The sequence below is a fragment of the Lepidochelys kempii genome, chromosome 12 (genome assembly GCF_965140285.1).
Source record: "Lepidochelys kempii isolate rLepKem1 chromosome 12, rLepKem1.hap1, whole genome shotgun sequence".
Classification (NCBI taxonomy): Eukaryota; Metazoa; Chordata; order Testudines; family Cheloniidae; genus Lepidochelys; species Lepidochelys kempii.
Window position 1 is genome coordinate 8,458,233 of NC_136391.1, and position 22,885 is coordinate 8,481,117.

The 22,885-nt window shown below is 47.4% G+C and overlaps 1 protein-coding gene across 4 annotated transcripts in view; it reads right to left on the bottom strand.

The window, feature by feature from the left end:
* The window catches only part of NLRC5 (NLR family CARD domain containing 5), an 88,819-nt gene extending 68,832 nt beyond the window's left edge, over positions 1–19,987 (bottom strand). The window contains exons 1-5 of one of the 4 annotated variants that reach the window (XM_073307451.2): positions 19,900–19,987; positions 10,783–10,920; positions 9,843–10,137; positions 7,107–7,172; positions 2,017–2,085 (exon numbers count right to left, since the gene is read on the bottom strand). In XM_073307451.2, coding sequence (XP_073163552.2) covers positions 2,017–2,085; positions 7,107–7,172; positions 9,843–10,137; positions 10,783–10,890 — 538 coding nt within the window. In that variant the 5' untranslated portion in view covers positions 10,891–10,920; positions 19,900–19,987. The other 3 variants (XM_073307453.2, XM_073307452.2, XM_073307454.2) reach the window with 3 other exon arrangements.
* Positions 19,988–22,885: the final 2,898 nt, after the last annotated feature.

Consider the following 22,885-nt stretch of genomic DNA (forward strand, 5'->3'; position numbering starts at 1 on the left):
AGCTGATGTAGCGGCAGGCGCTGGAATTGAGAGCAGGGAGACTCTGCCTCTCCTGTGTTCTCAGAGCTACCCTTGCTCGTGCCCAGGTAGCATGGAGGAAAAGGAAGACACAACCTGGCTCAAATGCAGAGAGGTGAGGAATGGGGGTTGGGGAAGGATATGAGCTAGAGCCAGAAGGGGAGGAAAGAGGCAGGAGTAGAAAGAGGCAGAAGATGAAGTAGGAGTAGGAGCTGTGGAGGGGTCAGGATAGCTGCAGGGGTGGGACAACAGGTGCAGGAGCAGGGGGCAGAGGAAGGAGTTGGGGGCAGGAGCTGGGGTGTTGATAGCCAGGTTGGCGGAGGGGCTGGAGAGGGAGCAGAAGGAGACAGGGAGAAATGGGAGGGAGGGAGAAGGGGCAGAAGAGTCCATAACTAGAGTTTACTTGCCTCCAGTAATTGAGGAATTGAATCCATGAGTTCTGAGTCTCAACATTGCCTTGCTGTCTAGCAAATAGGTGTGAAACATACAGGTAAAATGTGTGTCTCCATTCCCCTCTAGGGGAAGGTCCACATAAAAGATAAGTCTTCTACTGCTACCAGCTACTCCATTAGTTTGAATGGTAGAGGACTGTGCTGTGGATCTAAATATCCCAGCCAGGCTGCTGACCAAGATAGAGGATCGGTATGGTTCCACAAGATAGAATTTTGCTGGGTTTTATTTTTTCAATTTTTAAGTTTTTAAAAATCCCTAGAAATTACATTTAAAAAAAACTAAGTTAAAAGAATATGAAGGTTGCAAAGTCAAGCACCCAAAAGTTAGGCAATGCCAGAATTAGGGTTGCCTGTGCAACCTTAACTCATACCCACCTTGTGCATGTGCATTATGATACAGTCTTTAATTACAGTCATGAATTTGGATCCTGATCTGGGATCAGAGTCCAGCCCCCTCCAAGCTGAGAGTTGCCTAAATCCAACATTTTGCTTTGCACCCATTTCGGTTTCCACACAACTCTCCGAGTTCACAATGTGGTGGGATCAAGGCCTTGTTCTTGACCTCCTAAGACATGCCCCCTCTGAGAACACACTAGTACCTACTGGAAATGCTAGCTAGCTCCCTACAACCCCTGCTCTCTCCAGCCCCTTTGTTGCTTCCTATTGTGCACCAATGTAAGTCAGCTATAATTTGTCCATTAATGTTTTGTGGGTATTGGCTCAGGCCATATGGACAATGTTGGTGTTATTCTGTCTCACCTACAGTTTGTGGAAATTTATTTCCTCCTCTATTTCTCTGGGTTATGAAATCCTACAAGGGCATTTTCAAATGTGCCACACTAGCTCTGAAGGCATATTGGAGTTTTGTATTAAATGTGCATATTTCCTGAACTGGTTCCCCAGTCTAAAAAAATATAAAAAAATCTTTCATGCATAACAAGTTGTGAGATACCTTCTGGGCACGTAATTCCGTCAGAAGGTTTTTATTCTAGATTATTTTAATCCATTTTTTTCCAGAAGGGTTTTTATTGCACCTCTGAGCCAGTTTTTTGCAAACGTCTTTGTTCTTTTTAAGATCAGTTGCATATGAGATAATGCAGCTTCTCAACACAGGCTTCCCATAAGGATGATTTAGTGGTGCTTTTGATTTATTTACTGGCATGCAAGAAAAATAACGGACCCTTGGGTCAGTACTGTATGTGACTCATACAAAGTCAATAACTTGGCATTTCCCCCCAGATGAGCATAGAATCTCAGGCTTGGAAGGGATCTCAGGAGGTCATCTAGTCCCACTCCCTGCTCAAAGCAGGACCAATCCCCGATTTTTGTCCCAGATCCCTAAATGGCCCCTTCAAGGATTGAACTCCCAACCGTGGGTTTAGCAGGCTAATGCTCAAACCACTGAGCTTTCCCTCCCCACAAAGGAGAAAATCCATTATTGCATTGGCTGGGAATCGAACCCAGGTCAACTGCTTGTAAGGCAGCTACGCTCACCACTATACACCAATACAAACATGCTCCTGCATTGTTTGAGAAATCCACCTACCTAATCGTTGCTGTTTAGACTCTTTACCATTGGGATGAGAATTGCTTCCATGACGACGTCTTTCAAGTCCTGAAAGTTGAAAAGCAGCAAACATCTTAATGCAGCATTGTGAGTTTGAGATCACATGGTACATCATCCATGAGGTAAAAGCATGCCTATATGGGGATGGATAATAGAACGTCAACATCACCTGATTTGTGGGGGTAACACTCATTTGTGCTTCATGTATCAGGGAGAGGGTGTAAATTCTGTCACTTTGATCCCACAGTTGACTGGATGCATAAAAATTTCAGTGTAACATTAGAGGCTGTTTGTGGGTTTGAAATATCTTCACTGGCAACACTTTAAATTAAAAGGGGTATTTATAAAAAAAAAGTGTTCAGACTTAGAAAACGGGTTGTCTGATGATTTCGACGGATCCTTTCACCATTTGTTAAGACGCACGGTGCTAAGACCCTTTGATCACCAACACATTAACCAGACCATTCTCTGAGGGACTGTTACGAAGTGCACGGAGACTGCCAATATACATTCTTAGACTCCAAGGCCAGAAGGGTCCATTGTGAGCATCTAGTCTGGCCCCCTGTACAACACAGGTAGTAGGAACTTCCCTGAATTAATTCCTCTTTGCACTACAGCAGGTCTTTTAGAAAAACATCCAATCTTGATTTCAGAATTGCCAGTGATCGAGAATCCAAGTGTTGCGATGGCCAATAGTCCTCATTGTTCCTTATTGATTGTCTGTCTGAATTTGTCTAGCTTCCATTGCCAGTCATTGGATCTTATTTTCTCATTGCCAGCTAGACTGAAGACAATACCAGTCAGCATCATAAGCAGCACCCAGAGTGCACCAGCTGCTTAACAAAACCATTTGCTTGGTTAAAGCGCCTCAAAATTCCTAACTGTAATTTATATCCAGGTTAAAAACTGGAGGGATGCCCGGCTAACTGGGGTTTGATCATCTTACACTGGTCCAATTTGGAGTAGAGTGACAGAGACAGTTTGCCGCACACAGTGGCATGCGAATGGATTTCTACCTAAGCATGGGAGCAGAGGAGAACTCACTGCACAGGTAACACGGAGCCATGAATCGGTACCCCACCAGAGTTCCAAGGATGCCGTGGCTTGGAATGGGGAATGGGGGAGCCTCATTCAGTGGGAGGTCTTGAAAGCCTCCTAAGCTCTTTCTTGGGCTCATTAGAGGTAGCAATTATTTTCATGCAATCTAAGTGCATATTCCAGTCTCCCCACAAAGGCCATTCACCTTTAACAGGCAGACTTGCTCTGGATCAGGGAGAGAGGAGTCCCCCTTATGAGCCGTCTAGTTACAGTAGCGTTTTCAAGTGTCCATCACCATAGTACGGCCAGGCACAGCAGGGGCCGGATTCAGTTTTGCATCTGAATTTTCCTCCCTCCGGCTCTTTTTTTTTTTAAACCCTCTTTCCTAAGCAAGACAGAAACCTAATGAAGACTGAGCCAAACATCCCAACCGATGACATTCATGGGTGTCTAAAATCAGGCAGAATGAGTCCACCCACCAGCTGGGGATGTCGCCTGGCCTCTTGTGATGGATGTGTGTGCGCAATTCCCCAGTCCCTGACAGAATCGGGTAGCGGAATTTATGAAATCTGGCCTGTTACAATGGAACATGGTTACAGCTCTCTCTCAATCTGCACCCCGCCCCAAAAGCCTTTCCTTAGATTTCTTCCAGGTTCAGACTCTGCACTTCCAGCTGCTTCTTCCAACTGTCTGTCTCTCTCACAATTTTTGTCTGTTTTCAGTTTCTCTGTGTTCTGCCTTCCCTCCCTTCCGTTCCTGCACACGCCTACTCAAAACAATACTCAGCAAACGCTCCTGGGTGGGTTCACATACTCCTGGTGGTTTAGGTTGGGGTTTATCCTTTACAGTTATGTTAATTGAAAGATGTGTTCACACCTATCAATCTCAATGAGGTTTTAACTCACTCCATAACAAGGTTTCACCTAGCTCCTAACATTACTGATAAAGGATATCTCTCATTGCTATTAGTTATTTATATTATAGGAGCCCCAATTGGGATCAGGGCCCCCCATGATGCAAGGTGGTGCACACATACATAGTAAGAGGCAGTCCCTGCCCCCAAGAGCTTACAGTCTAAAGAGACCTGAGCTGGGCAGACAAAATTTTAAAGGGCCAGGACTTTGCCATACTGAGATTTTGTAGGGAGAAGTGGATTCAGAGGTATAGGTATTGTAGTCTTAAAAATTCCTCTCAACTGTACATTATATAAGGAAGTAGTCAGAGGTAAGTTGTGTAGGATGTGGTTTTGAATATGTAGAAGAGAGCGAGTCTTGCGGATTCAAGACTGCAGTAATAGATCCAAACGCTGCACACTGTACCACAGAAAACAGCCCACAATGTCCTTAACCTTTCCATAACCACACTGTAATTTAGGCATCTTGGTCCCAATTTGCAGTCATGTTTGCGCACACACAAACGCAGGCCAATTTTATGCAGGTGCTTGCTCCGCGTGCACGCACAGTTCTGGGGATACGAGGACTGCATGGCTATCTAGCTGTGTGTGTGTAAACCCTCAAGTGCAAAACATAGGTGTGCGTTGCACATGCACAAATGACAAGACATCAGGGCCACTGGCAATAGTGACTCAGAGCCACATGCTGCCTGGCACCCTGCAGGAGCTACGTGTTCCTACGAATTTGAACCTCAGGTTACGTCTACACTAGAAACACTGCAGCGGCACAGTTGCTGGGGCTCTTCCGGCGCTGTAGTAAACCCACCTCTCCGAGAAGTGGTTGCTAAGTCGACAGAAAACTTCTTCCATGTGAATTGTTCACACCCCTGAGCTACGTCGCTGGGTTGACCTAATTTTCCAGGCCTTAGGGTATGTCTCCACTACAGTGCCTCTCCCAGCACAGCTGCGTAATGTAGTGTAGTCCAGAGTGCAGATGCAGCCTATGTTGATGGAAGGGTTTTTCCCATCCGTGTAGGAACACCACTTCCCCAGTGTAGCTGCATCTGGACTGGGGAATAGATCGGCAAAACTGTGCTACTCAGTGGTGTGGGTTTTTTCACACGCACGGCCAATGCAGCTGTGTCAGCCTAACTTTTAAGTACCTTAGCCAGTCTCTAAATTCACAGACCGACGTACGCCTGGCTGGAGCCCAAAGCAGGAGTCACTGTATGAACCAAAGGCTCTGAACCGGGAGTAGGCCTGGCTTTCGCAGAACAGCAATGCGCCAGGTGTCAGCGAACCAAGTCAGCGCATCCCTGACTGGGCAAAAACACACGGATCTCTCAGGTAACTGTGTAAACACATTCTTAAGGGATGGTACAAGAACACATCGACCCCTCGTAAGATAAGGAGGGGATGACAGGATAATGGATGAGGATGTTCTAACTAGCAGGTACAAGGGCGGTAACTAACATCCGGAGTGTAATACGTAACTTGTTTGTATCCATGTATAAAAGAAGTCCTACGGGGGGCATTGCTGTCCTGCCTAGGGGACAGCATCCTGGTGTGCCAATTAGCCCGGTGCCATTGTTGTGGGCACACATGTGTGAGTGTACATGTAACCATTGAGCCAAGGCACTAGGCCTGTGCTTTGCTGACAATAAACCTGGCCAAGTGCCTTCGCCACCGAACACAGCCAGTGGTCTTTCTTGACAAATAACACTGAGGTCTCCCGAAGGGGTAAGCGGCATTAACTGCCAGTGCAGCTGGCATCGGAGTGCCGAGCACAGGAGCACGGAGTAGCTGTAACAAGTTAGCAGCCCTCACCACTCTCCTCAGCGCTTAACAACACTAATGGGAACTTCGTAGGCAATTGGAGAGCACAGCGGCCTTCTGCTCAATTATTTCTCTACCATGCAAAATCACACTTGGCCACTGACTTTCAGCCTGTCCCTGTCCAAGCACAGAGCCCTACACAGCAATCAACTTGCACTGTTCTCAGACACTCATTGACACCCCAGGTTTCAAAAATTCAGCTATACGTGCTCTGTCTGCAGATTTTTTCACGTTGCAGAGCACAGAATACAAAGGGTTCGTTTCAGCGTTTTTATTTCTAGTTACCTACACCTTTGAGGCGGATGCAGCAGTAAGGTGAGAGCTTTCTATATAAAAGCTAACCAACACCCAGCAAGCTTCTTCTGTCGCTGCTGGCTTGTGGGACAGTTGCCTCCCAGCTCAGGAAGTGATCGTGCTGTGGCAATATTTACCACAGCCTTTCTCCATCTGCTGTAATTCTCTTCAGGCGGGTGGGCGGGGAGGTGTGCCAGTGGTTTGATTTTTAGAAACCAAACACCATTCGAATGAGAGGCACCCACTGAGATTCTTTAGCGGTGTAACAGCCATCTAATAATACACAAGGCTTGGCACGCGGATGGCCGTTACATGGCTTCCACGAACCGCATGGTGGGGGTCATGTGTAACTGGGGTGTGTGGAGGAGTCTGAGCCTTTCCTGATACGTTGGATTAAAGGCCTCGCACTGACCTTTGGACCACAATCCGTAGTCAGGAAACCAGGCAGCCAAGCATTAAGCATCACTAAATCAGCATAAAACCCAAATGAGTTTCCTCAAACTAACCCTCAGTGAGGCCAGTCATTCAAATGCAGTGAATTAGCCAAAGAGGGTCATGTTATAATGCTCTGGGGCTAGGAGCTTCTCTAGACTGGAAAAACAAATCAGTAGACCACTGGTGAATTCAGGGCTTATTGGGTTTTTCTGAAACACGAAGAGGGAAATCAAAACCTTGGCAAATAGCTGCAACGTGTAGAGAATGAGAGAACATGGTACAAGCGGGTTCCCTCACAGTGCGTTTCTGTCTGGGCTCAGTTTGTGGCCTACTCTATGGTGGTTCCGACTATTGCAATGTCCTGGTCTTTGGCTCCACCCCCAAGTAGGGGTTCCCACCCTCCAGGGTTGTCCTGGAGTCTCCAGGAATTAAAGATTATGTCATGTGATGAAACCTCCAGGAATACGTCCTACCAAAATTGGCAACCCTACCCCCAAGACAGCTACCTCTCAGAGAGCTGGGAAGCTCCTAGAACGTTATCCCCTTGCATTCATGCCATAGATACCAGGCTTACCTCCAGGTTGAGAAGGAGACTGAGTACTTGCTCCTGCAAAGGCTTCTTGTTCCTGGTTTAAATTACCTACAATTATTAATTTAAAATAAAATTAGGATATTGCCAGTGCCTTCCTATAACGTGCTCCAAATGGGTTAGGCTCACCTGTTTGTGGCATTACCAGCCTGACAAAACCAAAGGTATGCAACATGCAAACACACACACACAGTGCTGCAAAGGAAACCCCGGTACAATGTCTGACTAGTGTCTAATAGTCTGCTGTGTTGCAAACAGGCATGGGGCACTGTGTCCCTCCTCATATGTGCCCTGACTCACAGTTAATCTTTTGCTCCCAGAGAGGTGTGAAGCTTCAACTTTTACACAATGCAGTTTGCTCTGATGGGACTCACAATATTTGCAGTACTAAACCTGCCTCAGCCTAAATTTGACCCACACTCTCATTTGTTAGGTAACCTGATTACTCCTGCATCACCTGGTTTCTGCATCACTCCAGAGTGGAAGCCTGGAGATTCCGGGCTGATGTTAAATTTTCAGTTTGCCATGGATTTTTGTATTGATGATACATTAATGATTAATGCATCATAGCTGTCAAGGAAAAGGCAGACGTTTCAGCAGCTGGTGGAGAATAGTTCAGGTTTTTGTTATCCAGGAATGTGTGGGAAATGTTTTTGGCTTGTGAGATAAGCACAACTGCTAAGCTAAATAGTTAACAATACAGAACTTATTAGGTACCAGAGTAAACACCCCAAAGAAATAAACAGGTGTTTTATTTCACAGCTGTTGCTTTAGGCTGCCTGCCTGCAGATTCAGACAGACGTCACTACACTGGTTTGTACATGGCTTCCATTTGGCAGTTTCTCTTCACAATCAGAACAACAAAACATTTTCCTTTTGAAATGAAAAAGACTCTGGAGCAAAGTTCTGTGGCAAGGAAAGGAGCTGGGGAAACTTCTGCAGAATCACAGACCCAGTTCAGGGTAAATGTTGATCACTGTATCATTAGTGATAAGTGAACCTCCAATGGTCTGGAGCTTTGGTCTGAATAAAGCTCAGCATTTATCAGAGAATCTTTGGTCTAAAAAACATTAAACTCCCAAGAACAGACTCTTTCTCCTGTCATTTCCAGCATTTGTTATTTCTGCTCAAGCTGGAAGTACAATGAGATCAGTTCAGTATTATGGTATTTCCATTTCCAGGGCCCAGCTGAAAGCAGGAAGCAGAGAGATGCATGTAGAAAGTCCCTGCGTTGTACTTGCCTGGTACCAAAAACCATGAACAATGACTATTTTAAATGATTACTTAATATTTGTATTACAGTAGCACTCAGAGGCGCCCATCACAATAATTGTATTAGACACTGTGAAATTAGGGTGACCAGACAGCAAGTGTGAAAAATGGGGACAGAGGATGGCAGGTCATAGGTGCCTATATAAGACAAACCCCTGAATATCGGGACTGTCCCTATAAAATCGGGACATCTGGCCACCCTATGTGAAATAAACACATGAAGACACAACTCCTGATCTAGAGATTTTACAACCTAAGAAACTTTAAAAAAACACCCCCACTAAACTCTGAGGCTAAACCTTGTTTTAGCTTGAACTCTGGATCAAAGAAAGTACAGGACAGTTCTTTTTAGCTTGTGGCTGGATTTAACCTTGTTCCCCTTTCCTTTTCTGTGTGGGTTGCTCCTGGTGCACTTGGCTATTCATGGAGGCAAACAGGGTTAATGTGCAATAACAAGACTGCCTGCATGACCAGCCTGCTTAGATAAGCTGTCAGTTATTTGCATAACCTCCTGCTAAGCAGGAAGCTGAGGGCTGAGGATATCCAACTGCTAAATAGAGAAGATACCCTCGGTGAAATCCTCGATCTACTGAAGTCGATGGGGCTCAAGATTTTACCCAATGTGTCAGGAACTATTAAATAAGAGTTTGGTGTCTGTAACACTCTGTGCGGTGGAATTCATTGTCAATGACAACAGCGTACGTGGAGGAAAGCCACCTCCCGTATTCCACTGTATGTATCAGACTGGGAAGACATTTCTTTTGATGTTTGCAAAGGGAGAAAACCACCTCAAGACCTTTGGAGGGCTATAAAGTCATAAAGATTGTGGGATAAATTGTTCTAGCGGGTGGGACATTCAATTATAATGATTTAAACAACAATATCAATATAATTATGCATGTGAAATAAAATGACTGATGTATATATTATAATCACTCTTTGTCCTCTCACCAAAGCTCTCAGGATCCGTATGGGGCAGAACACATTGTCATACCAGAGTCCCAATTTGGACTAGTCAATGCCCTGAGTCCTTCCAAAGCGATTTTGCCTCTGTGCACATTTCCAGTTTGGGAACTGGATGTTCTGATCATTCAGAGACAGGCCCTGATCCTGGAAGGTATTGAACACCCTCAACTCCCAGTTAGGTCAACAGGAATTGAGAGCGCTCAGTATCTTGCAGGATCAGGGCCAGAACGAGCAAAGTGGACACGGTCCAAACTGATCCATTTACTGTATTTCCATCCTAAAACATCCACTCCCATAATGCAAAATTCACTCCTGTCGAAGCCACTGGGCTGCACCAGGGACAAAGTTCACCCATCAGCTGTACTACTAGGAGTGGTGATGCTAGGGATCAAGGTTCTGGCTTCTTGTTTGGGAAGGAGCCAGTGGGGACTGTGTTTCAGTGTGAATTGCTACTGATCAACCCCCCAGCTCTTTCTCCTTTACCTTCTCCTGAGGCACTCATGAGTTGTATCTCCAGGTCCATGGGGAGGTTGCCTTCCATGCAGACGCACTGGATAAACTGCTTCCAAATGATCGGCCCTGCATTCTCAAGTGTGTCAAGGAGCAACAAGACCTTTTTTTTGCGGTCAGTGATTCCATCCACGTGGCTCAGGTCCATGTGAGGGAGGAAACGTTTGGCTTTCATAAGCAGCCACTCAGGGGTATGACTCAGGGACTCCACCAGCTGTGGCTGAGCATTTGCTATGGCCCTCTGGAGATCCATATCCTCCATCTTGGGCTGGAGGGAAGAAACTGGATTGGTTAGCAGTGGAATTGGGAATAATGGAAACCTGCTTTCACCCTAAGACTTCCAAATCACTACTGCCTACTGTTTGGTTAGGCTGCTTATACAAAACCCCATCTCTATTGTTCCCTTGCCCATCCATCCCCAGCCAATTGTCTGTTTCATTCACCTGCTGTTATTGTCAGAACCCTAGACTAGGAGCTCTTTGGGGCAGGGACGCTTTTTGGAGTGTGTGTTTGTACAATGCCTAGCACAATGGCAAGCCAATCCTCGTTTTGGGGGGCTCGGGGGCTTCTGCGCTAGAAATAAATAACAGAAGCAGAGTTATGTACAACTTCATCATCAATAACTTCACTGATAGGGCAAGTTGGGTCATAGTTCACACAGTGTCATAAAACAGAGCGGCTGGGAGGCTCTGGACTCCAGGAGTGGGGTTATATTTGCCTATTTGGGGGACTGATGCAGCCACTTTTAGTCACGCGCCATTGACGTCAGTGGGAATTGTGACACGTTCATGGCCCATTTGGCAACACAAAACCTGCCATGTCCATGTTCTACTCTCACAATCTTTTCTGCCCTACCCAACTGAAGATCTCCTACCTGCATCCTGAGATGGTCACTTTCTTTCTAGACATTTACATTTTCAAATGTAACTGTGGATTCTCCTCCATTTCCTGTAGAATTACCGGCCCCCGTAGACATCACACTTTCAATAGACATCGGTTCTTGGATGCATGTTTTGAGCATGTAAGTGGATGATTTGTCCTGTGCAGCCTCCTACGGAGAAAGAAGCGGACTGTTAACAGAGCAGGATATAAATACGCATGAACAAATACAAAATGACATATGCAATTACCAGCGTTTCGATTTAGGAGCTCTGTCTAGGAGAGCAGCAGGGGACTGGGACTAGTACTGGGCTACAGGGCCTTTCATCTCCAGGTGAACAGTTCAAATCCTGCCCACGTGAGTGGTGACCAAAGTGTTTTGCCCTGTGAGGACTGGGCTGGGAGAAATGAGTTGGTAGACTCAGTCTAGCTCCTTACACATCGGGTTTCATGTCCGTGTGCGTGAGACAGTTTTATCTCGAGATTAGAAGAGGGCAGCACTGGATTCTATTTTCAGCTCTGTCACTGTGTGACCTTCCGCAAGACGCTTTGTCTTTTTGTACCTCCGTTCCCACGTGGAGATCACAGCAGCCGAGGTGCTCTGAGGCCTAGTTCACGCCTGGATGGTGCTTTCAGAGGCGCAGTGCTACAGAACTGCGAAGCTCTAGTAAAGCCACCAGCCCACCACAACTGGCTTGTGGGTTATTTTGGCAGGGAGGCTAAGAAAGGAAGAGGCCATGGAGACTGAATTACCTTCTATCCCCTGTTGGGGGTGGGGGCGTCCCTCCAAGCCCAGGGCTGAAACATACTGATGGTGGCTCAGACTGAGGAAACTTGTACTGTTACTCTGATACCCTTCACTAACATTATTTAATCTATTTTAGGGCTTAATATTGGCCCCCATCTCTGTCGGATCTGAGACTTCCCCAGGTAGGCTCCCTATACTTTGGATTGGTCTCCTAGGCTACTCATCTAACATCTTTCACCATCGGTCATTTCACTTGCCAACTAAAAAGATGAGACTGGATGAGTCCCAGCAACAGCCTGAGTGTGCATTTTGTGCAAGCCAGGGAATATTCCATTGCAGAATTTGTTCTGTGCAATTCTGGGAGCATAAAGATGATGGGAGAAGACGTGAGTGAGTTTGTGGATCATGGTATAGACTAAGCGCCTGATCCAAAGCTCATTGAAATCAATGGAACGACACCCCTCAACATCAGGGGGCTTAGGGATCAGCCTTACAACACTGCCTCTATTTCACAGATGATGTGCATTTTTTGGCACAATCAGATTCAGATCTCAACAGGTGGAAATGCAGGGTAAAGCATTACTATTAACTCACTAAAAGAAAAGGAGTACTTGTGGCACCTCAGGCCCTACGCTACCAGCACTCCCAGCTACCTTCGAGACACCACTGACTTCCTAAGGAAACTTCAATCCATCGGTGATCTTCCTGATAACACCATCCTGGCCACTATGGATGTAGAAGCCCTCTACACCAACATTCCACACAAAGATGGACTACAAGCCGTCAGGAACACTATCCCCGATAATGTCACGGCTAACCTGGTGGCTGAACTTTGTGACTTTGTGCTTACCCATAACTATTTCACATTTGGGGACAATGTATACCTTCAGATCAGCGGCACTGCTATGGGTACCCGCATGGCCCCACAGTATGCCAACATTTTTATGGCTGATTTAGAACAACGCTTCCTCAGCTCTCGTCCCCTAAAGCCCCTACTCCACTTGCGCTATATTGATGACATCTTCATCATCTGGACCCATGGAAAAGAAGCCCTTGAGGAATTCCACCATGATTTCAACAATTTCCATCCCACCACCAACCTCAGCCTGGTCCAGTCCACACAAGAGATCCACTTCCTGGACACTACAGTGCTAATAAACAATGGTCACATAAACACCACCCTATACCGTAAACCTACTGACCGCTATTCCTACCTGCATGCCTCCAGCTTTCACCCTGACCACACCACACGATCCATCGTCTACAGCCAAGCTCTGCGATACAACCGCATTTGCTCCAACCCCTCAGACAGAGACAAACACCTACAAGATCTCTGTCAAGCTTTCTTACAACTACAATACCCACCTGCTGAAGTAAAGAAACAGATTGATAGAGCCAGAAGAGTTCCCAGAAGTTACCTACTACAGGACAGGCCTAACAAAGAAAATAACAGAACGCCACTAGCCGTCACCTTCAGCCCCCAACTAAAACCCCTCCAACGCATTATTAAGGATCTACAACCTATCCTAAAGGATGACCCAACACTCTCACAAATCTTGGGAGACAGGCCAGTCTTTGCCTACAGACAGCCCCGCAACCTGAAGCAAATACTCACCAACAACCACATACCACACTACAGAACCACTAACCCAGGAACTTATCCTTGCAACAAAGCCCGTTGCCAATTGTGCCCACATATCTATTCAGGGGACACCATCACAGGGCCTAATAACATCAGCCACACTATCAGAGGCCCGTATACCTGCACATCCACCAATGTGATATATGCCATCATGTGCCAGCAATGCCCCTCTGCCATGTACATTGGTCAGACTGGACAGTCTCTACGTAAAAGAATAAATGGACACAAATCAGATGTCAAGAATCATAACATTCATAAACCAGTCGGAGAACACTTCAATCTCTCTGGTCACGCAATCACAGACATGAAGGTCGCTATCTTAAAACAAAAAAACTTCAAATCCAGACTCCAGCGAGAAACTGCTGAATTGGAATTCATTTGCAAATTGGATACTATTAATTTAGGCTTAAATAGAGACTGGGAGTGGCTAAGTCATTATGCAAGGTAGCCTATTTCCTCTTGTTTTTTCCTACCCCCCACCCCCGAGATGTTCTGGTTTAACTTGGATTTAAACTTGGAGAGTGGTCAGTTTGGATGAGCTATTACCAGCAGGAGAGTGAGTTTGTGTGTGTATGGGGGTGGGGGGGGATGTGAGAAAACCTGGATTTGTGCTGGAAATGGCCCACCTTAATTATGCACATTGTAGGGAGAATGGTCACTTTGGATGAGCTATTACCAGCAGGATAGTGAGTTTGTGTGTGTGGTTTTTGGGAGGGGGGTGAGGGGGTGAGAGAACCTGGATTTGTGCAGGAAATGGCCCAACTTTATTATCATGCACATTGTGTAAAGAGTTGTCACTTTGGATGGGCTATCACCAGCAGGAGAGTGAATTTGTGTGGGGGGGTGGAGGGTGAGAAAACCTGGATTTGTGCTGGAAATGGCCCACCTGATGATCACTTTAGATAAGCTATTACCAGCAGGACAGTGGGGTGGGAGGAGGTATTTTTTCATATTCTCTGTGTATATATAAAGTCTGCTGCAGTTTCCACGGCATGCATCCGATGAAGTGAGCTGTAGCTCACGAAAGCTCATGCTCAAATAAATTGGTTAGTCTCTAAGGTGCCACAAGTCCTCCTTTTCTTTTTGCGAATACAGACTAACACGGCTGCTCCTCTGAAACCTATTAACTCACTGATACAGAGTTTAGAGGTGTACAAGTGTCAGGAGTGTTAAGCTCCAGATGAGAGTTGTTGATGTAGTTTGGAGTAAAACGAAAGTGAAAATACACAGACCTTAACTCCCCCGCACACAAAACAAAACAAGCCAAACTGACCCTGAAATCAAGGGAGTTCCAGCACGGATGTATTTGACTCTGCATATGTGAGTGCGTGTTTGTGTGTAGAAATGAACCAAAACAGCAAAGTAGCATCTGTCAATTTTAGGTTGCCATGAACTACCAATAGTGTGAGACACGGTCAGGTGACAGGATCCATTTCTCGGAGTCGTTTTTTGCTTTCTTGATCTCAAATAGTCGTCTCCTTCTAGCCAGTATCAGGCATTTGTAGCCTTTCCCCCCCCAGCCTCTGCCCCCACTATCAGAAGTGCTTTTATAACAAAAAAACAACTGCAGTAACAATAATCTGACAGAGCAAGAGGGGGTACTGTTCTGCAAAAACCACCTTCCAATCCGGCCATTACTGACCGGCTATACCCTCGTTCCTGAGTTTCCATTAGACCCCAGCTGAGTAGCCTAAGACCCAGCAACTTGTCCCCCTGTTTGCTGCCCTCCAGTTCCCATGCGAGCCACGGACGAAGGCCGGGGTTTGACATGGATCTGGGGGAACAACCCAAACCAGAAACTCAAAAGTGAAAGAAGGCTGATGGCTGGGCAGGCTGAGAGGGACCCTTGCTGACCCTACAGGGCAACCTGGATGGCTGAGCATTGCTTACTACTGCAGGCCAAATTCTCTGGCTTGGAAAGGACCACTCCCCCTTCCCCTCTCTCTATGATTAAAAGCGTACCCCACAACACCAAATATGGGGAGAAAGGAAGCAGCCCCATCCTCAGGAATCCAGAGGAAAAATAGCTGAGGAAATCTGTTGTCAAGCTAAAGCCAGAGAGGCACAAACCTTCCCCACTGCAGATTGCCCCCAAGAGGGTCAATCCGGACACACACACACACACACACACACACACACACACACACGATTTGCTGCTTGGCTGGTACTGAGCATGCTCACATGGACTGAGCATGCTCAATAATACTGCTGAAGCTGGATGCCCTCACTCGGCCCCCCTCCCCATCGGCAAGCATGGGGTCGCCTTTGTTGCCACCCTCTCCACAATGTCTCTTAGAACAAAATCTCCACCCCTCCCTTCCCGGTACACTGATGGGAACAGGATTGATCGGTAACATTCATTTATTTGTAAAGACTTTGAATCTCAAGATAAATTGACTGATCTCTGAAGGTCTTGTTACCAGGCCAAGTGGGGTTCGCCATCACAATTCATCTTGATGCAACAGCTTAATTGGTTAATTTGTCCTCCCAACTGTACCGAACTTTTTCATTCCTCCCAAACTCTCGCAACTTTCTTAACTGCTTTGGATACTTTAGTAGGCAAACTCTTAATAACAGTCCTTACCTTCTATGCACACTCATTATGCCAGCATTCACAGGGCTGCTGTAGTTAAGAGTCTATCAGCATTCCCATTCTAAATCCAGTTTTTAGGGTGTATAACTTGGAAATGAACCTTTGTTCTGTGTTGAAATAAGAACATAGGAACGACCACAGTGGGTCAGACCAAAGGTCCATCTAGCCCAGTATCCTGTCTTCCAACAGTGGAACAATACCAAGTGCCCCAGAGGGAATGAACAGAACAGGGAATCATCAAATGTGTCATGAAAACATGCTGGCCAAAGAGTAAATAAATATAAACCCACCAATGCCTCTCCAATAGTCCTTAGCAATAGAGCGTCTCAAAAATTTTCCGATGGAATTGTTTCCCATCAGCCAATGTCTTTTTGTCTAAATTGAACCTTTCCATGGGAATGTGTCAATTTCAACAACAACACTTTGAAACTAAGCATCAAAAACGTTTTGACCTTATCAGAATGGAACGCTTTGATGTTTCATTTCAAGATTACTTTTCATTATGGAATTTATTTTATGTTATAAATCATGAGGTAACATACAATTTTAAAAGACATCGGAACAAAATATCAGACCAAACTATTTTAATGCTATCAACAAGGAAAATGTTTTGATTGACCCAAATGATTTTTTTAAATTTCATTTTTGAGGAAACTTTGATATTTTTATTTAAGTTCCGATTTGGAATGAATTCCCATGGAACGGAAATTTTAAGTTTTGGCCGGCTCTCCTTATCAATCTTTGGGACACAATTATTTAAGTTTTCTACTGCTGAGCAATTAAATTAATTTTACAATATAAGTGAGTGACCTTTCCTCACCTTTGATATACAGGGACTACTTACATAAGCAAGGACTATTCATGCAGATAAGAGCTTGCAGGATTGGACCATAATACCACAGAACATGGTGCGGGTACTAATGGAAGGTCATTAGTCCAGAATGTCAACTCTTGTAAATAGGAGGAAAATTGTACACGAAGAAGGGAACAATGTGTGACTACAGCTTAAAGTACACAAGATATTTTAATCCTCTTCTCCATATACACCACTGCAAAATAAATGCCCAACGCAACCCAACGGGTAGTGAGGGCCAAAGATCTACGTCCTGGCTCCAAACTAGGCAGAGGGACCTTTTCAGCCAAATGGAAACATTTTGATTTCTATCACAGCCTTTGTAACGCTTGAGCAGCAAACCGATCAAAACATCAGTTGAAAAAGCCAGCATTCATGCTGCTTGCCACCCCCAGCATGAAACATAAAACCAAAACGTGAAGCTGGCCACCATGAGCCTAAACGCTGCACAGACACCGGAGAACGTATACTTACCGAGGGAGAGAAAGAGACACAAACCACCACAGAAATGGACAGAGGACTCCGAAGTAAGCGAGTCCCAAAATTGTGTCCTCTTTAGCTCTGACCTCTGCACGTCCTGGTAACTACTTGCAAACTACTACACACTTACACCCCCACACCTCCCTTACCGGCTCTGGTAAGGCACAAAGCCTAAGTAAAACTGAAAGTAAAAACGATAAGAAATTCCCCTTTGCAACGGCCCTTTCCTGTGTTAAAAACATTAGGAATTCCTTCCAAACATACAGATGGGAGACTAGGTAAAAAAGGCATCCCTCCCTAAAGAATTCACCCCAAGGAAATCAGCCAGCCAGCCAGTCTCCACTGGTGCTAACCCCAGCTCAGCCATAATTGAAGGTTATGCTGGTGGAAGTCTCAATGTACACGTGGCTCTAAAAGCATTGATGGGAATCTCCCCCTAAAATTCCCCAGCATGGACACAGCCTGAAGGAATTGAAAGGGAAGGTTCTAAGAGCTCAGGGTTCTCGCTTTGGATACGGCATGAGATTAGGCGAGCGCCTTGGAGACTCGGGCGATTTGTGAAATGTTCTAGGAATGCAAAGAAGCTTGCATGCGTCGATAGGAGGGTCCTGAGGTTATTCTGTAACAGTTAGCCACAGAATGACTGCAGACAAACAGCTTGGTAAAGGTCCAAAAGGATATCAGATATTACTATTCTTTCACCAACACACAGATATGGCAGGCCAGATCCTCTGGTGCTGATTGAATCCAATGAAGCTATGCTGACTGATACCGAACGAAGATCCAGCCCAATATGTATTAATAATACCTAGGATTTTCCCCAGTAGATCTCAAAGGCCAGTATCATTATCTGTATTTTACAGATGGGGAAACTGAGACATGGAGCAGGGCAGTGACTTGCCTAAGGTCACCCAGCAGGCCAGTGGCCCTGCTGAGAATAGAACCAGGTCTCCTGGTTCCCACACTGGTGCTTTATCGACTTGGCCACACTCACACATGGTGGAAACCACATAACATAATCAGATAATAATTAGGTTCAGCAGCTACAACTCCAAGCTGGGATAAAAGGACAAGAGCTGCTGATCCTCGTGTTTCAGGAAGAAATACTTATGCCTGTGTCTTGTCTGCGGGAATCTGGGGAGCAAATCTCTCACCATTGTGCTAGCAGCTTCTCTGGGGTTAGCAAAAACTGGGAGCACTGGTGTAGACACGGTGCTCGTGTTTTTACCCCAGAGTTGTCCAGACCCTCTCAGAGCAGGATTAGAGGGCATGGTGGGGAAACCAGTGAGAGAATTCTCTAATATGGTCAATGCAGACTCTGCCCCCAGGGTAGTGTGAACTGGTAGTGAGCTGGAGCTCACTTGTTCATAGCCGCAGTCCCTGTGAGAGCCCCCTATACTTCAAAATAAATTCTCCCCCCTCCCTCACCTCTGCCCTCACCCCACCAGAAATCGCCCTTGTTTTCTGACCTTTCAAGCACACCCCACCTATCTGGGCAGACCTGACAGATACAGGGTTTGAATGTGGGTGGTAGCTGAGTTTTGGGGTCTTTTGTTGACTGGCTGATTCTGCGCAGAAAAAAGGCCACGGCTTTGCTCCTGGTGTTACCTCCGTTGGCCGCACAGAGTCTGGGGCAGTTGTCTTTATGCTTCTATACTGACAATAAAATAAATAAATACAAATCTAAAGGGGAAAAAGTCTACCTTTCTGACTATCTAGAGGGAGCCGGTTCTATAATCATGGGACAGGAACACTAAACCCCCAATCTCTCTGAATTATATTTGGGTGGTCTGATAAATTTGCAAATGCTCCTTTTATCAAACAAATGGAGCCATAAGAGAGAGAAAAAAGTCAGATCTGAAAGCTAATCAGGTTCCAGTTTATTAAGTACATTCACAGACGTTAAGGCCAGAGAGGGCTATTTTGATCATTTAGTGTGGTCTCCTGCAGAACACAGAATTTCAAGTTATTCGGTGGAAGGACTTATTCTTTTCTACTATGCAAATGAACAATACTCAGCCCAGTAACTTGTGGCTGAATCTTTTAGAAAGACATCCGGGCTCGATGTAAAAACTTCTCCAGGTTGATAAGCGACAGGCATTTCAAATCAACGGTCCTCGACTATTTCAACCATTCACTTTTATCCAGTCAGGGTAAATGTTTAAATTTAAAATACAGTAAGATCTAGGGGAAGAGAGCTTGAAAGAGCGGCTGGAAAAAATAACAGGGACAACAGGAGGAGTATTTTGCTGGCTGCAACACTGACCGATTTAGCCACTGAAAGCTTCAGAGAACAGAAAATTAGCCTGGCACGATTTTCACCCAGCTGTTTCAAGGAAAGGCTCTGTATGGGCTAAGCACCCTGTGACAGTAGCCCTCGCCCACTGTCCTACCCTAGGACCATCCAACCTCAGAAATCCCATAAACCAGGCTCTGAACTAAAGGCTGTATTCTGGAGAGGGGAGCCCCTCCCTGCAAGGAATCGCTCTTCAGCATCCGTCTGCGGGCAGATTTCATGCCCCACCCGCGAGGAGCCGGCCCAGCTCCGTGTGCTGATGCGGAGAAGGGCGCCTCGAAGGCACCCTCTGTGCCAGGGGGCTCCGGCGGCCCCCCAGAGACGGAGCGGGGGCGGAGAAAGTCCCCGATGGGGTGTATTGCACCCACTGGCTAGCCTCAGCTCCATCCCCCGGGGCAGGGGCCCCCTTGGGTTGCAGGGCGGCGGGGAAGGGGTCCCAGCCCGGAGCAGGGTGGGACGGGTGGCAGCAAAGGCGGCCCCGGGCCCGCTCGTGCCCAGACCTGCACCAGACTCGGCACCGGCTCGGGGGAGACACTCACCCCGCTCCGTGGGGCGCCCCTTCCGCCGGGCTCCCCGCTCCGTGCTCATGGCGCCGCCGCCCCGCCACCCCACCCTGGAGCCGCCGCCCCCTTCGAAAGTGAAAACAACTGCCCGGGTGCTGTAGCGGGAGCCGCTTCCGAGAAACCATGTGATCCGGCCGCCGCCCGCTGCCCAGGGACGCCGGGCATCCCCCTCTGCCCGCGGGCCGCAGCCCGGGCAGGCGAGCCCGGGGGAGAACCGGGGGCTCCCCGCGGCCGCGCTCCGCCCCGTCGAGGGGACGAGCCAGGGCGGCTAAAGACAGGGCTGCGCGGGGCCCGGGCTCCGGCCCGCCCGGGACCCTCGCTTAATCCGAATTCTGATACTCCCTCCGCAGGTGTAAATGCCAAGCGCTCAAAGGGGTTGGAAACCCTGCATGCAGCCTCCCAGGCAACCCGGCGGAGACCTGGGCCAAACTCTTAAGGTGCCCAGCTACGAGAGGCATTTGGTCTGGGACCCCTGGAAAGCAAACCCCCCCCCCCCCCGGCCAGTTGTCCAAAAGCTGCCGGAACGGGCGTTTTGCAGGTGTCAGAGGCTGGAAATCGTGGGGCTGCGGTTGGGTTTTGGTTTGCGGCGTAGGCTTGCTTGTCTGTGGAGACGCTGCTCTCTGCAGTGTAGGTGTCTGTCAGGGTCCAGCTAGGCTGGGAGCAGGATCCCCAGCTCCAGGACACACAGCCCTGCACAGATGGACCGGAGCAGGGGTAGTGTGAGCAGCCAGAGGGGCTCTCCCGGGTGCCCGGGATGTGGGGGCGAGCCCCAAATGTTTTAGACCAAAATTGATTTCCCCCCCCGCAAAAAATTCCATTTAGTCAAAGAAAGCCGTTTGTCAAACAAATATTCCAGTGAAAAATTGTCAATCCGCTCTTTTTGCAGAAGCCAGTGCCCCTGAAGTGGTGTGTCCAGCACAGGGCTGACACAGGAGAGGGAATAGGGTGACCAGATGTACCAGGATTTTATAGGGACAATCCTGATTTTGTGGTTTTTTTCTTATATAGGCTCTTATTACCCGCCCCCCCCCGTCCCAATTTTTCACACTTGCTGTCTGGTCATGCTCAAAGAGAAACACAGATACTCTGACCCAGTCCTTTCACCCCCCTGTGTTCCCTGGAAGATCCTGCCTCCAGGGGCTGGCTGGTTTAATTCAGTAGGGTTGGAAAGGCCTGTGAGAGCCCCAGGTGCGAGGCCAAACCGATTATCCCCTCAGTGATCAGCAGCAGAGAAACCAAAAGTGCAGGGAGCCATGCACCCTGCCCTCTGAGGGCTTATCAGGTGGTTCTTCATCTGCGGGCCCTGAAACTCATCCTACATGCTGGGCAGCGGAGGGCAAAGCCAGTGTTTGTGAAACCCTGTATGCCCAGGGGAGAGAGCACGTCTCTCCCTCTCGCCTGCACACACCCCTCTTATTTGTTTATCCATTAAAAGCGAATCCGAAACCTCGCTGGGCTGGCTGTGGGCATGGCTCCTGGGTCCCCTCCGGAGTATATTGATGGTGAGCAGCACTCAGCAGGGTGTTCAGAAGATATCGTAAGGGGGAAAGGGGGCGTGATCTGCAGGAACACTTAGAAACACCAGCTGTTGGGGACCCTGCTCTGCAAAGTAGGTTTCTAAGGTGTCACCTGTCAGCTCTGTGTTCTTGGGGAACCAAGCTGCAGTATCCATCCTGTCTGACTCAGGAAGGGCACCCCCTCCTCCCCCAGCCTCTTCTTGAACCAAAACCGATCAGAAGAAAGACTTACAAAAAGCATACAGAATGGAGAACAGAGATTCCAAGGCAAGAACCGCACTGAACTCTGGCACCAGAAAAGCCGGGAAGCCCTGCGTGATGGGGGATCTCTGCTCCAGATGTTAATGACCCCACACCTGCACACACCCAGCTCAGTCCTTACCAGACCAGTTCTAGTAATAAAGAAATTGGTATCCAAAAGACTGAAGCTGCCTAATTGCATTGTGAGCTCCCTCCAAGGAACACCGCCCATAGCCAGGAATGATCAGCTCCTATTGTCTAGCCTGAACAAAACAATGTTGCTTTCCTCCCTTGAGCCATCAGCTTATCCATAAACAAATCTAATGTCTCCCTTGAACCATTGTTGTTTCCCTACAAAAACCCCTACCCACGCTCCAGTAAGTGTTCTGATGCCTGGATCCAAAATCTGCATCAGCTCCATTGGGACTTCATCTTCTCCTGACTGACCATGCTGGGGGCTCTGCCTGTCTCCAGCACTCCAGACCCTCAGCTACCCCCACCACCAGGGACCCCACCCGGTTCAAGCTTCACGGAGCGGTGAGAACCCAACTGTCTCTCTCTCTCTCTCTCTCTGTTTTTTTTCCTACTCTAGGTATCACTTTCTAACCCTGACTTGTGCGATCAGTTATACTTTGGTAATCAAATTTAAGTCAGTGGGTTTGGATCAGGCCCTACTACCTAGTGCCGGGCCCAGTGCCGGTTGGTTTCCCAATGGTTATTACCTGGCAATAAATAACTTGAATGCTTAAGCTGATTGCTTCCTTCCCTCCCTCTCTCACTCTCTCTTGTGATTTTGGTTTCCTCATTCGCTCTGCCGCAACGCTCCTCTTACCTAAGCTAAAGATCCCTGTAGCGCCCAAAAATCCTGTGGGGTTTGCTCATCAAGTGGGTTATGACCAGAACAATTGTAACGTGAAATTGGGGATCGGGACATGCTGAACCTGGGGCATATGAGGGTGACAGCTTGGAAGTGCTGATTGTCCCGGTCTGCTCAGACTCGCTCTGTTAATGTGTGTGTGTGTTCCTCTGATTCAGGGGCTGGAGGAACCCGGCCCTGGGGAAGCTAGGTCCTGCAGGATAGCTCCATTGGGAGGGAACTTGCAGAAGGGAGAAGTGGAGCTCCATATGAAAACACACGTGACACAAGAAGTACATTGATAGAATTACAGAAACATACCACCCCAAAGCGTACCCCAATAATGAGC